Source organism: Psittacula echo (genome assembly GCF_963264785.1).
Source record: "Psittacula echo genome assembly, chromosome: 29".
NCBI classification, from domain to species: domain Eukaryota; kingdom Metazoa; phylum Chordata; class Aves; order Psittaciformes; family Psittacidae; genus Psittacula; species Psittacula echo.
Window position 1 is genome coordinate 1 of NC_137764.1, and position 14,093 is coordinate 14,093.

The window sequence follows — 14,093 nt, forward strand, 5'->3', positions numbered from 1 at the left end:
GCGCTCCCCCCACATCCTCCCCCCCCAGCCCCGCCGATGCGCCGCCGACCGCGTCCTGCGTGGGGTCGGGCATGTTGGCCAGCACCTCGGCCAGCGCCAGGCGCTGCGCCCCCTCCACCAGCCCCCCTCCGAAGAGCGCCCCCCACAGCAGCCGCCCCACAGCGCCCAGCGCCCCACCGCCGGCCCCGGCGGCGCCCCACAGCGCCCGCCCCGCGCCGCAGCCCAGCGCCCACAGCAGCTCCCGGCCCGGCCGGCGCCGCCAGCGCCGCAGCCGCCGCCACCAGCAGGCGTTGGCAGGGCCCAAGGGCCAAGCGGGCGGCGTTGGCGCGGCCTCGGCGCCGCCGCCGCCGTCGTGGTCGTGGTCGTGGTCGTGGTCGTGGTCGTGGCCGCGGGGCGGGCGCTCCTCGGAGAGGCGCGAGGCGATCTGCATCTCGAAGATGGTGTCCTCGCAGAAGCTGACGAAGAGCTCCATCTTCTCGGCCTCGCCGCCCTCGTTGACCACGTCGAAGATGAACTGGCGCTTGGACTCCTTGACCTGGATGGATGACGGCAGAGCGGTGGACGGGGTCTACCTTGCCTTCTGCAAAGCGTTTGGCACAGCCTCCCACAGCATCCTCATAGGTGAATCGAGGAAGACGTGGCCTGGATGATCAGGTAGGGAGGTGGACTGCGAACTGGCTGAAGGCTGGCAGAGAGTTGTAGTCTATGGGGCGGAGTCCAGTTGGAGGCCTGTATCTAGTGGAGTGCCTCAAGGGTCAGTATTGGGACCAGTATTATTTAATATCTTCATCAATGATTTAGATGAGGGAATTGAGTGTACTGTCAGCAAGTTTGCTGATGACACTAAGCTGGGAGGAGTGGCTGACACGCCAGAAGGCTGTGCTGCCATCCAGCGGGACCTGGACAGGCTGGAGAGTTGGGCAGGGAGTAACTTGATGAAATATAACAAGGGAAAGTGTAGAGTCCTGCATCTGGGCAGGAACAACCCCAGGTTCCAGTATAGGTTGGGGAACGACCTGTTAGAGAGTAGTGTAGGGGAGAGGGACCTGGGTGTCCTAGTGGATGGCAGGATGACCATGAGCCAACACTGTGCCCTTGTGGCCAGGAAGGACCAATGGCATCCTGGGGTGTATTAGAAGGGGGGTGGTCAGTAGGTCGAGAGAGGTCCTCCTTCCCCTCTACTCTGCCCTGGTGAGACCGCATCTGGAATATTGTGTCCAGTTCTGGGCCCCTCAGTTCAAGAAGGACAGGGACCTGCTGGGGAGAGTCCAGCGCAGGGCGACAAAGATGATGAAGGGAGTGGAGCATCTCCCTTATGAGGAAAGGCTGAGGGAGCTGGGTCTCTATAGTTTGGAGAAGAGGAGACTGCGGGGGGACCTTATTAGTGTATATAAATATATAAAGGGGGAGTGTCATGAGGATGGAGCCAGGCTCTTCTCAGTGGCAAATAATGATAGGACAAGGGGTAATGGGTATAAACTGGAACACAAGAGGTTCCACTTAAACTTGAGAAGAAACTTCTTCTCAGTGAGGGTGACAGAACACTGGAACAGGCTGCCCAGGGAGGTTGTGGAGTCTCCTTCTCTGGAGACATTCAAAACCCGCCTGGACACATTCCTGTGTAACCTTATCTAGGTGTTCCTGCTCCGGCAGGGGGATTGGACTAGATGATCTTTTGAGGTCCCTTCCAATCTCTAACATACTGTGATACTGTGAGACTGTGATACTGTGTGATGCTGTGATGCTGTGATACTGTGATGCTGTGATGCTGTGATGCTGTGATGCTGTGATGCTGTGATGCTGTGATGCTGTGATGTCTGTGATGCTGTGATGCTGTGATGCTGTGATGCTGTGATGCTGTGATGCTGTGATGCTGTGATGTCTGTGATGCTGTGATGCTGTGATGCTGTGATGCTGTGATGCTGTGATGCTGTGATGCTGTGATGCTGTGATGCTGTGATGCTGTGATGCGGTGATGCGGTGATGCGGTGATGCTGTGATGCTGTGATGCTGTGATGCTGTGATGCTGTGATGCTGTGATGCTGTGATGCTGTGATGCTGTGATGCTGTGATGCTGTGATGCTGTGATGCTGTGATGCTGTGATGCTGTGATGCTGTGATGTCTGTGATGCTGTGATGCTGTGATGCTGTGATGCTGTGATGCTGTGATGTCTGTGATGCTGTGATGCTGTGATGCTGTGATGCTGTGATGCTGTGATGCTGTGATGCTGTGATGCTGTGATGCTGTGATGCTGTGATGTCTGTGATGCTGTGATGTCTGTGATGCTGTGATGCTGTGATGCTGTGATGCTGTGATGCTGTGATGCTGTGATGCTGTGATGTCTGTGATGCTGTGATGCTGTGATGCTGTGATGCTGTGATGCTGTGATGCTGTGATGCTGTGATGCTGTGATGTCTGTGATGCTGTGATGTCTGTGATGCTGTGATGCTGTGATGCTGTGATGCTGTGATGCTGTGATGTCTGTGATGCTGTGATGCTGTGATGCTGTGATGCTGTGATGCTGTGATGCTGTGATGCTGTGATGCTGTGATACTGTGATACTGTGATGCTGTGATGCTGTGATGCTGTGATGCTGTGATACCTGCGGCATCTCCCACTGCGCCTTGTTGGCGGCGCTGATCTCGAAGTAGAGGCGCTCGATGCGCCGCGCCGCGCCCAGGATCTCGATGCGGCCCAGGAAGGGGCGGAAGTACTCCAGGATGCTGGAGGCCTGCTCGAGGAAGGTGCGCAGGCGCTGGTCGTGGGGGACGTGCTCCGAGAGGTTGGTGAGCAGCACGGCCACGTTGAAGCCGATGTCGCGCGCCGGCTCCTGGAAGCGCCCGGCGAAGGCGTCCACGTCGATCATCTCGTTCTCGTCGGCCTCGGAGCACGAGAGCAGGAACTGGATCTCGGAGGCTTCGAACTGCTTCTGGTTGTCGAGGGCCTTCTGGAAGTCCTTCTTGGAGATGAGGCCGCGCGGGTCGGTGACGGCGGCGCGGAAGGCGTCCGAGGCGGCGATGTCGCGCAGCTTGAGGAACATGTCGAAGAACTGCAGGATCATGGTGACGTTGGCCGAGGACTCCACCAGCATGTCCACCATCTGGCGCGCGATGGTGCCGTTCACCACGTTGCCTGCGGGGGGAGCGACGGCGGGGAGTGAGGGCTAAAGGGGGACGGGATGGGTTGGGGGGTTAAGGGACAATGAGGGTGGTCAATGGGACCTTGGGTGCTCAATGGGACCTTGGGTGCTCAATGAGACCTTAAGTGCTCAATGGCACTTTGGGTGGTCAGTGGCACCTTGGGTGGTCAATGGCACTTTGGGTGGTCAGTGGCACCTTGGGTGGTCAATGGCACTTTGGGTGGTCAGTGGCACCTTGGGTGGTCAATGGCACTTTGGGTGGTCAGTGGCACCTTGGGTGGTCAGTGGCACCTTGGGTGGTCAATGAGACCTTGGGTGCTCAATGGCGCCTTGGGTGGTCAATGAGACCTTGGGTGGTCAATGGCACCTTGGGTGGTCAATGAGACCTTGGGTGGTCAATGGCACCTTGGGTGCTCAATGAGACCTTGGGTGGTCAATGAGACCTTGGGTGGTCAATGAGACCTTGGGTGGTCAATGAGACCTTGGGTGCTCAATGGCACCTTGGGTGGTCAATGGGACCTTGGGTGGTCAATGGCACCTTGGGTGCTCAATGTCGCCTTGGGTGGTCAATGGGACCTTGGGTGGTCAATGGCACCTTGGGTGGTCAATGGCACCTTGGGTGCTCAATGGCACCTTGGGTGCTCAATGGCACCTTGGGTGGTCAATGGGACCTTGGGTGGTCAATGAGACCTTGGGTGCTCAATGAGACCTTGGGTGGTCAGTGGCACCTTGGGTGCTCAATGAGACCTTGGGTGGTCAATGAGACCTTGGGTGGTCAATGGGACCTTGGGTGGTCAATGAGACCTTGGGTGGTCAATGAGACCTTGGGTGGTCAATGAGACCTTGGGTGCTCAATGGCACCTTGGGTGGTCAATGGGACCTTGGGTGGTCAATGGCACCTTGGGCGGTCAATGGCGCCTTGGGTGGTCAATGGGACCTTGGGTGGTCAATGGGACCTTGGGTGGTCAATGGCACCTTGGGTGGTCAATGGCACCTTGGGTGCTCAATGAGTCCTTGGGTGGTCAATGGGACCTTGGGTGGTCAATGAGACCTTGGGTGGTCAATGAGACCTTGGGTGGTCAGTGGCACCTTGGGTGCTCAATGAGACCTTGGGTGGTCAATGAGACCTTGGGTGGTCAATGAGACCTTGGGTGGTCAATGGGACCTTGGGTGGTCAATGAGACCTTGGGTGGTCAATGGCACCTTGGGTGCTCAATGGCACCTTGGGTGGTCAATGAGACCTTGGGTGGTCAATGGCACCTTGGGTGGTCAATGGCACCTTGGGTGATCAATGAGACCTTGGGTGCTCAATGGGACCTTGGGTGCTCAATGGGACCTTGGGTGGTCAATGGCACCTTGGGTGGTCAATGAGACCTTGGGTGGTCAATGGCACCTTGGGTGGTCAATGGGACCTTGGGTGGTCAATGGGACCTTGGGTGGTCAATGGGACCTCGGGTGGTCAATGGCACCTTGGGTGCTCAATGGGACCTTGGGTGGTCAATGGGACCTTGGGTGCTCAATGGGACCTTGGGTGCTCAATGGGACCTTGGGTGCTCAAGGGCCGCCTCCCGGGCCTGCAGGGCCCCGGTGGCTGAGGGGTAGCCCCGGGGTTGGGGTGCCCCGGGGCGGGCGGTGCTGGGGCGCACCCTCGAGCAGGGAGAGCAGCATCACCACCATGTCCTTCTGCAGGTCCAGCAGCTCCTTCAGCAGCTCGATCTGGCTGGAGTTCTGCCGGGGGACATGGGGCAACGGGCTCAGCGTCAGGCCCAGGGCTCCCAGTGCTCCCATTGACTCCCATTGCCCCCATTACCCCCATTACCCCCATTCCCCCCATTGCCCCCCATTGCCCCCCATTACCCCCATTGCCCCCATTGCCCCATTGCCCCCATTGCCCCCATTGCCCCCCATTGCCCCCATTGTCCCCATTGCCCCCCTTTACCCCCATTACCACCATTGCCCCCCATTGCCCCCATTGTCCCCATTGCCCCCATTGCCCCATTGCCCCCATTGTCCCCATTGCCCCCATAGCCCCCATTGCCCCCATTGCCCCCATTGCCCCCCATTGCCCCATTGTCCCCATCGCCCCCATAGCCCCACTGTCCCCATTGCCCCCATCGCCCCCACTGCCACCCATTGTCCCCATTGTCCCCATTGCCCCCATTGCCCCCATTGCCCCATTGTCCCCATCGCCCCCATTGCCCCCATTGCCCCCATTGCCCCCATTGCCCCCACTGCCCCCATTGTCCCCATCGCCCCCATAGCCCCACTGTCCCCATTGCCCCCATCGCCCCCACTGCCACCCATTGTCCCCATTGTCCCCATTGCCCCCATTGCCCCCATTGCCCCATTGTCCCCATCGCCCCCATTGCCCCACTGTCCCCATTGCCCCCATTGCCCCCACTGCCCCCATTGTCCCCATCGCCCCCATTGCCCCACTGTCCCCATTGCCCCCATTGCCCCCATTGCCCCCATAGCCCCCATTAGCCCCATTGCCCCCATTGTCCCCATTACCCCCATTGCCCCCAGTGCCTCCCAGTGCTCCCAGTGCCCACCTGGGCCAGTTTCTTCATCATGTGTGCGAAGACGTGGAGGAAGCCGATGACGGCGTCCCAAAGGCGGCTGTGGGCCAGGCTCTGCTGGTTCCCTGTGCATGGGCCCTGCAGGGACAGCCCATGGGGACATTGGGGACATTGGGGGCATTGGGGGCATTGGGGGCATTGGGGACATTGGGGGCATTGGGGACATTGGGGGCATTGGGGGCATTGGGGGCATTGGGGGCATTGGGGACATTGGGGGCATTGGGGGCATTGGGGGCATTGGGGACATTGGGGGCATTGGGGACATTGGGGGCATTGGGGGCATTGGGGACATTGGGGGCATTGGGGGCATTGGGGGCATTGGGGGCATTGGGGACATTGGGGGCATTGGGGACATTGGGGGCATTGGGGGCATTGGGGACATTGGGGGCATTGGGGGCATTGGGGGCATTGGGGACATTGGGGGCATTGGGGACATTGGGGGCATTGGGGGCATTGGGGACATTGGGGACATTGGGGGCATTGGGGGCATTGGGGGCATTGGGGACATTGGGGGCATTGGGGGCATTGGGGACATTGGGGGCATTGGGGACATTGGGGACATTGGGGGCATTGGGGGCATTGGGGACATTGGGGACATTGGGGGCATTGGGGGCATTGGGGGCATTGGGGGCATTGGGGACATTGGGGGCATTGGGGGCATTGGGGGCATTGGGGACATTGGGGGCATTGGGGGCATTGGGGACATTGGGGACATTGGGGGCATTGGGGACATTGGGGGCATTGGGGGCATTGGGGGCATTGGGGGCATTGGGGACATTGGGGACACTGGGGGCATTGGGGACCTCCCATGGCCATCAGGGTCTTTGGGGACCCCTGGAGTCTATGAGGTCGATGGGGTCCATGGGGTCTATGGGACCCATAAGCTCTATGGGGCCTATGGGGTCCATGGGGTCTAAGGGGCCCACGGGGTCTATGGGGTCTCTATGAGTTCCATGATGTCCATGGTGTCTATGGTGTCCATGGAGTCTATAGGGTCTACAGGGTCTCTGGGGCCCATGGTGTCTCTGGGGCCCATGGTGTCCATGGTGTCCATGGTGCCCATGGTGCCCATGGTGTGTGTGGGGCCCATGGTGTGTGTGGGGCCCATGGTCTCCATGGTGTCCATGGTGTCTATGGTGTCTATGGGTCCCATGGTGTCCATGGTGCCCATGGTGTCCATGGTGTGTGTGGGGCCCATGGTGTCCATGGTGCCCATGGTGTGTGTGGGGCCCATGGGGCCCGTGGTGCCCATGGTGTGTGTGGGGCCCATGGGGCCCGTGGTGCCCATGGTGTGTGTGGGGCCCATGGTGCCCATGGTGCCCATGGTGTGTGTGGGGCCCATGGTGCCCATGGTGTGTGTGGGGCCCATGGTGCCCATGGTGCCCATGGTGTGTGTGGGGCCCATGGTCTCCATGGTGCCCATGGTGTGTGTGGGGCCCATGGGGCCCATGGTGTGTGTGGGGCCCATGGTGCCCATGGTGCCCATGGTGTGTGTGGGGCCCATGGGGCCCGTGGTGCCCATGGTGTGTGTGGGGCCCGTGGTGCCCATGGTGTGTGTGGGGCCCATGGTGCCCATGGTGTGTGTGGGGCCCATGGTGCCCATGGTGCCCATGGTGTGTGTGGAGCCCATGGTGCCCATGGTGTGTGTGGGGCCCATGGGGCCCATGGTGCCCATGGTGTGTGTGGGGCCCATGGGGCCCATGGTGCCCATGGTGTGTGTGGGGCCCGTGGTGCCCATGGTGTGTGTGGGGCCCATGGTGCCCGTGGTGCCCATGGTGTGTGTGGGGCCCATGGGGCCCGTGGTGCCCATGGTGTGTGTGGGGCCCGTGGTGCCCATGGTGTGTGTGGGGCCCATGGTGCCCGTGGTGCCCATGGTGTGTGTGGGGCCCATGGTGCCCGTGGTGCCCATGGTGTGTGTGGGGCCCATGGGGCCCGTGGTGTGTGTGGGGCCCATGGGGCCCGTGGGGCTCACCTGGATGTACTCGGTGAGGCTGTTGAAGACCTGCTTGGCCACGGCCATGGCCTTGGAGAAGTTGCGCTTCCCGTGCTCGTCGATCACCTCCTTCCCCGAGTAGTACCAATAGAAGTCACTGATGGACTCCTGCAGTGGGGCACCCCCCAGCGACCGTCACACGCGGCCCTAGGGGGCCCTAGGGGGCCCTATGGCTCCCTATGGGGCCCTATGGCTCCCTATGGGGCCCTCGGGGGCACCTGCAGGCGCAGCAGGTAGTCCACGGTGCAGATGATGATGTTGATGGTGGTCGTGTTCCCCGTCTGCGTCCGCAGGTAGTTCTGGAAGTCTGGGGGGGCAACGGGGTCAGCCCAGCCCCATAGCCCTGCCCCATAGCCCTGCCCCATAACCCAGCCCCATAACCCAGCCCCATAACCCAGCCCCATAGCCCAGCCCCGTAACCCAGCCCCATAACCGAGCCCCATAGCCCTACCCCATAACCCAGCCCCATAACCCAGCCCCATAGCCCTACCCCATAACCCAGCCCCATAACCCAGCCCCATAGCCCTACCCCATAACCCAGCCCCATAGCCCAGCCCCATAGCCCTGCCCCATAACCCAGCCCCATAACCCAGCCCCATAGCCCAGCCCCATAGCCCAGCCCCATAACCCAGCCCCATAACCGAGCCCCATAGCCCTACCCCATAACCCAGCCCCATAACCCAGCCCCATAGCCCTACCCCATAACCCAGCCCCATAACCCAGCCCCATAGCCCTACCCCATAACCCAGCCCCATAACCCAGCCCCATAGCCCTACCCCATAACCCAGCCCCATAGCCCAGCCCCATAGCCCTGCCCCATAACCCAGCCCCATAACCCAGCCCCATAGCCCAGCCCCATAGCCCTGCCCCATAACCCAGCCCCATAACCCAGCCCCATAGCCCTACCCCATAACCCAGCCCCATAACCCAGCCCCATAGCCCAGCCCCATAACCCAGCCCCATAACCCAGCCCCATAGCCCTACCCCATAACCCAGCCCCATAACCCAGCCCCATAGCCCTGCCCCATAACCCAGCCCCATAACCCAGCCCCATAGCCCAGCCCCATAGCCCTGCCCCATAACCCAGCCCCATAACCCAGCCCCATAGCCCTACCCCATAACCCAGCCCCATAACCCAGCCCCATAGCCCTACCCCATAACCCAGCCCCATAGCCCAGCCCCATAGCCCTGCCCCATAACCCAGCCCCATAACCCAGCCCCATAGCCCTACCCCATAACCCAGCCCCATAACCCAGCCCCATAACCCAGCCCCATAGCCCTACCCCATAACCCAGCCCCATAGCCCAGCCCCATAGCCCTGCCCCATAACCCAGCCCCATAACCCAGCCCCATAGCCGAGCCCCATAGCCCTACCCCATAACCCAGCCCCATAACCCAGCCCCATAGCCCTACCCCATAACCCAGCCCCATAACCCAGCCCCATAGCCCTACCCCATAACCCAGCCCCATAGCCCAGCCCCATAGCCCTGCCCCATAACCCAGCCCCATAGCCCAGCCCCATAACCCAGTCCCATAGCCCTACCCCATAACCCAGCCCCATAGCCCTACCCCATAACCCAGCCCCATAGCCCAGCCCCATAGCCCTGCCCCATAACCCAGCCCCATAACCCAGCCCCATAGCCCAGCCCCATAGCCCAGCCCCATAACCCAGCCCCATAACCGAGCCCCATAGCCCTACCCCATAACCCAGCCCCATAACCCAGCCCCATAGCCCTACCCCATAACCCAGCCCCATAACCCAGCCCCATAGCCCTACCCCATAACCCAGCCCCATAACCCAGCCCCATAGCCCTACCCCATAACCCAGCCCCATAGCCCAGCCCCATAGCCCTGCCCCATAACCCAGCCCCATAACCCAGCCCCATAGCCCAGCCCCATAGCCCTGCCCCATAACCCAGCCCCATAACCCAGCCCCATAGCCCTGCCCCATAACCCAGCCCCATAACCCAGCCCCATAGCCCAGCCCCATAACCCAGCCCCATAACCCAGCCCCATAGCCCTACCCCATAACCCAGCCCCATAACCCAGCCCCATAGCCCTGCCCCATAACCCAGCCCCATAACCCAGCCCCATAGCCCAGCCCCATAGCCCTGCCCCATAACCCAGCCCCATAACCCAGCCCCATAGCCCTACCCCATAACCCAGCCCCATAACCCAGCCCCATAGCCCTACCCCATAACCCAGCCCCATAGCCCAGCCCCATAGCCCTGCCCCATAACCCAGCCCCATAACCCAGCCCCATAGCCCTACCCCATAACCCAGCCCCATAACCCAGCCCCATAACCCAGCCCCATAGCCCTACCCCATAACCCAGCCCCATAGCCCAGCCCCATAGCCCTGCCCCATAACCCAGCCCCATAACCCAGCCCCATAGCCGAGCCCCATAGCCCTACCCCATAACCCAGCCCCATAACCCAGCCCCATAGCCCTACCCCATAACCCAGCCCCATAACCCAGCCCCATAGCCCTACCCCATAACCCAGCCCCATAGCCCAGCCCCATAGCCCTGCCCCATAACCCAGCCCCATAGCCCAGCCCCATAACCCAGTCCCATAGCCCTACCCCATAACCCAGCCCCATAGCCCAGCCCCATAGCCCAGCCCCATAACCCAGCCCCATAGCCCTGCCCCATAGCCCCATAGCCCAGCCCCATAGCCCTGCCCCATAGCCCCAGGCTCCCACCGTTGTTGTGGCCCTCGCAGAGCAGCTGCAGCAGGCGGAAGAGGTCCCGCGTGAACTCATCGTCCGACATCACCTTCTCCCCTAGGGCACGGGGGGCGCGTGTGGGGCAGGCGTGGGGCAGGGGGGCACGGGGGCGGGGCACAGAGGGGGACAATGGGGACCCCACAGGGTGACAATGGGGACCCCATAGGGTGACAATGGGGACCCTATAGGGTGACAATGGGGACCCCATAGGGTGACAATGGGGACCCTATAGGGTGACAATGGGGACACCACAGGGTGACAATGGGGACCCTACAGGGTGACAATGGGGACCCTATAGGGTGACAACGGGGACCCCATAGGGTGACAATGGGGACCCTATAGGGTGACAATGGGGACCCCATAGGGTGACAATGGGGACCCTATAGGGTGACAATGGGGACACCACAGGGTGACAATGGGGACCCTACAGGGTGACAATGGGGACCCTATAGGGTGACAACGGGGACCCCATAGGGTGACAATGGGGACCCCATAGGGTGACAATGGGGACACCACAGGGTGACAATGGGGACCCTATAGGGTGACAATGGGGACACCACAGGGTGACAATGGGGACCCCATAGGGTGACAATGGGGACACCACAGGGTGACAATGGGGACCCTACAGGGTGACAATGGGGACCCCACAGGGTGACAATGGGGACCCCATAGGGTGACAATGGGGACACCACAGGGTGACAATGGGGACCCTATAGGGTGACAACGGGGACCCCATAGGGTGACAATGGGGACCCCATAGGGTGACAACGGGGACCCCATAGGGTGACAATGGGGACCCTATAGGGTGACAATGGGGACCCCATAGGGTGACAATGGGGACCCTATACGGTGACAATGGGGACCCCATAGGGTGACAATGGGGACCCTATAGGGTGACAATGGGGACACCACAGGGTGACAATGGGGACCCTATAGGGTGACAATGGGGACACCACAGGGAGACAATGGGGACCCTATAGGGTGACAATGGGGACACCACAGGGTGACAATGGGGACCCTATAGGGTGACAATGGGGACACCACAGGGTGACAATGGGGACCCCATAGGGTGACAACGGGGACCCCATAGGGTGACAATGGGGACCCTATAGGGTGACAATGGGGACCCCATAGGGTGACAATGGGGACCCCATAGGGTGACAACGGGGACCCTATAGGGTGACAATGGGGACCCTATAGGGTGACAACGGGGACCCTACAGGGTGACAATGGGGACCCTATAGGGTGACAATGGGGACCCCATAGGGTGACAATGGGGACCTCACAGGGTGACAATGGGGACCCCATAGGGTGACAATGGGGACCCTATAGGGTGACAATGGGGACCCCATAGGGTGACAATGGGGACCCTATAGGGTGACAATGGGGACCCCATAGGGTGACAATGGGGACCCTATAGGGTGACAATGGGTACCCTATAGGGTGACAACGGGGACCCTACAGGGTGACAATGGGGACCCCATAGGGTGACAATGGGGACCCCACAGGGTGACAATGGGGACCCCATAGGGTGACAATGGGGACCCTATAGGGTGACAATGGGGACCCCATAGGGTGACAATGGGGACCTTATAGGGTGACAATGGGGACACCACAGGGAGACAATGGGGACCCTATAGGGTGACAATGGGGACACCACAGGGTGACAATGGGGACCCTATAGGGTGACAACGGGGACCCTACAGGGTGACAATGGGGACCCCATAGGGTGACAATGGGGACATCACAGGGTGACAACGGGAACCCTATAGTGTGACAGTGGGGACCCCACAGGGTGACAATGGGGACCCTACAGGGTGACAATGGGGACCCCATAGGGTGACAATGGGGACACCACAGGGTGACAACGGGAACCCTATAGTGTGACAGTGGGGACCCCATAGGGTGACAATGGGGACCCTATAGGGTGACAATGGGGACCCCATAGGGTGCAGGGTGTTAGCATGGGGGGGGGGCCGCAGGACCAGGGGGGCACAGGCAGGACCAGGCAATGGTGGGGGGACACTGGGGGGTGACAGCCAGGGGACACCCCACAGACCCCATAGACCCCATAGACCCTGTGGTGACGCCCCATAGACACTGCAGGGCCCCCCTATAGACCCCACTGACCCTATGGTAATACTGCCTAGCCCTATAGCCTCAATAGCCCCTATAGCCCCCATAGCCCTGAGAGCACCTATACCCCCTATAGACCCCATAGCCCCTATAGCCCCCTACAGACTCCATAACCCCTACAGCCCTTATAGGCCCCGTAGCCCTATAGCCCTATAGGCCCTATAGCCCCTATAGGCCCCATAGCGTCTATAGCCCCTATGTTCCCCTTATAGCCCCCATAAACCCTATAGCCCCTATATTCCCCTACAGCTCACATAGCCCCTATAGCCCTCATAGCCCCTATAGCCCCCTACAGCCCACATAGCCCCTATAGCCCTCATAGCCCCTATATCCCCCTACAGCTCACATAGCCCCTATAGCCCTCATAGCCCCTATAGCCCCCTACAGCCCACATAGCCCCTATAGCCCTCATAGCCCCTATAGCCCCCTACAGCTCACATAGCCCCTATAGCCCTCATAGCCCCTATATCCCCCTACAGCCCACATAGCCCCTATAGCCCTCATAGCCCCTATAGCCCCCTACAGCTCACATAGCCCCTATAGCCCTCATAGCCCCTATAGCCCCCTACAGCCCACATAGCCCCTATAGCCCTCATAGCCCCTATATCCCCCTACAGCCCACATAGCCCCTATAGCCCTCATAGCCCCTATATCCCCCTACAGCTCACATAGCCCCTATAGCCCTCATAGCCCCTATAGCCCCCTACAGCTCACATAGCCCCTATAGCCCTCATAGCCCCTATAGCCCCCTACAGCCCACATAGCCCCTATAGCCCTCATAGCCCCTATATCCCCCTACAGCTCACATAGCCCCTATAGCCCTCATAGCCCCTATAGCCCCCTACAGCCCACATAGCCCCTATAGCCCTCATAGCCCCTATAGCCCCCTACAGCCCACATAGCCCCTATAGCCCTCATAGCCCCTATATCCCCCTACAGCCCACATAGCCCCTATAGCCCTCATAGCCCCTATATCCCCCTACAGCCCACATAGCCCCTATAGCCCTCATAGCCCCTATAGCCCCCTACAGCCCACATAGCCCCTATAGCCCTCATAGCCCCTATAGCCCCCTACAGCCCACATAGCCCCTATAGCCCTCATAGCCCCTATAGCCCCCTATAGCCCCCAGTGAGGGTATTTACCATTGTCTCGGCTGACTGCACCAGGAGCCAGGGTGGGAAGAGAAGGGAGAGAGGAGGTGAGCAGGGGGGCAATGGGGGTTGGGGGTCAGTGGGGTTTGGGGGTCAATGGGGTTGGGGGGTCAATGGGGTTTGGGGGGTCAATGGGGTTGGGGGTCAATGGGGTTGGGGGTCAATGGGGTTTGGGGGTCAATGGGGTTGGGGGTCAACGGGGTTTGGGGGTCAGTTGGGTTGGGGGTCAATGGGGTTGGGGGTCAATGGGGTTGGGGGTCAGTGGGTTTTGGGGGTCAATGGGGTTGGGGGTCAATGGGGTTGGGGGTCAATGGGGTTTGCGGGGTCAGTGGGGTTGGGGGTCAATGGGGTTTGGGGGTCAATGGG

General features: G+C 60.8%; 1 protein-coding gene across 1 annotated transcript in view; it reads right to left on the reverse strand.

The window, feature by feature from the left end:
* Positions 1–13: 13 nt before the first annotated feature.
* Positions 14–14,093, reverse strand: part of LOC308230981 (ryanodine receptor 1-like) — a gene marked incomplete at both ends in the record, with an annotated part of 146,196 nt that continues 132,116 nt past the window's right edge. The window contains 7 exon segments of the mRNA XM_080636060.1: positions 14–535; positions 2,604–3,133; positions 4,787–4,868; positions 5,693–5,797; positions 7,692–7,820; positions 7,931–8,019; positions 10,416–10,514. Coding sequence (XP_080492186.1) covers positions 14–535; positions 2,604–3,133; positions 4,787–4,868; positions 5,693–5,797; positions 7,692–7,820; positions 7,931–8,019; positions 10,416–10,514 — 1,556 coding nt within the window.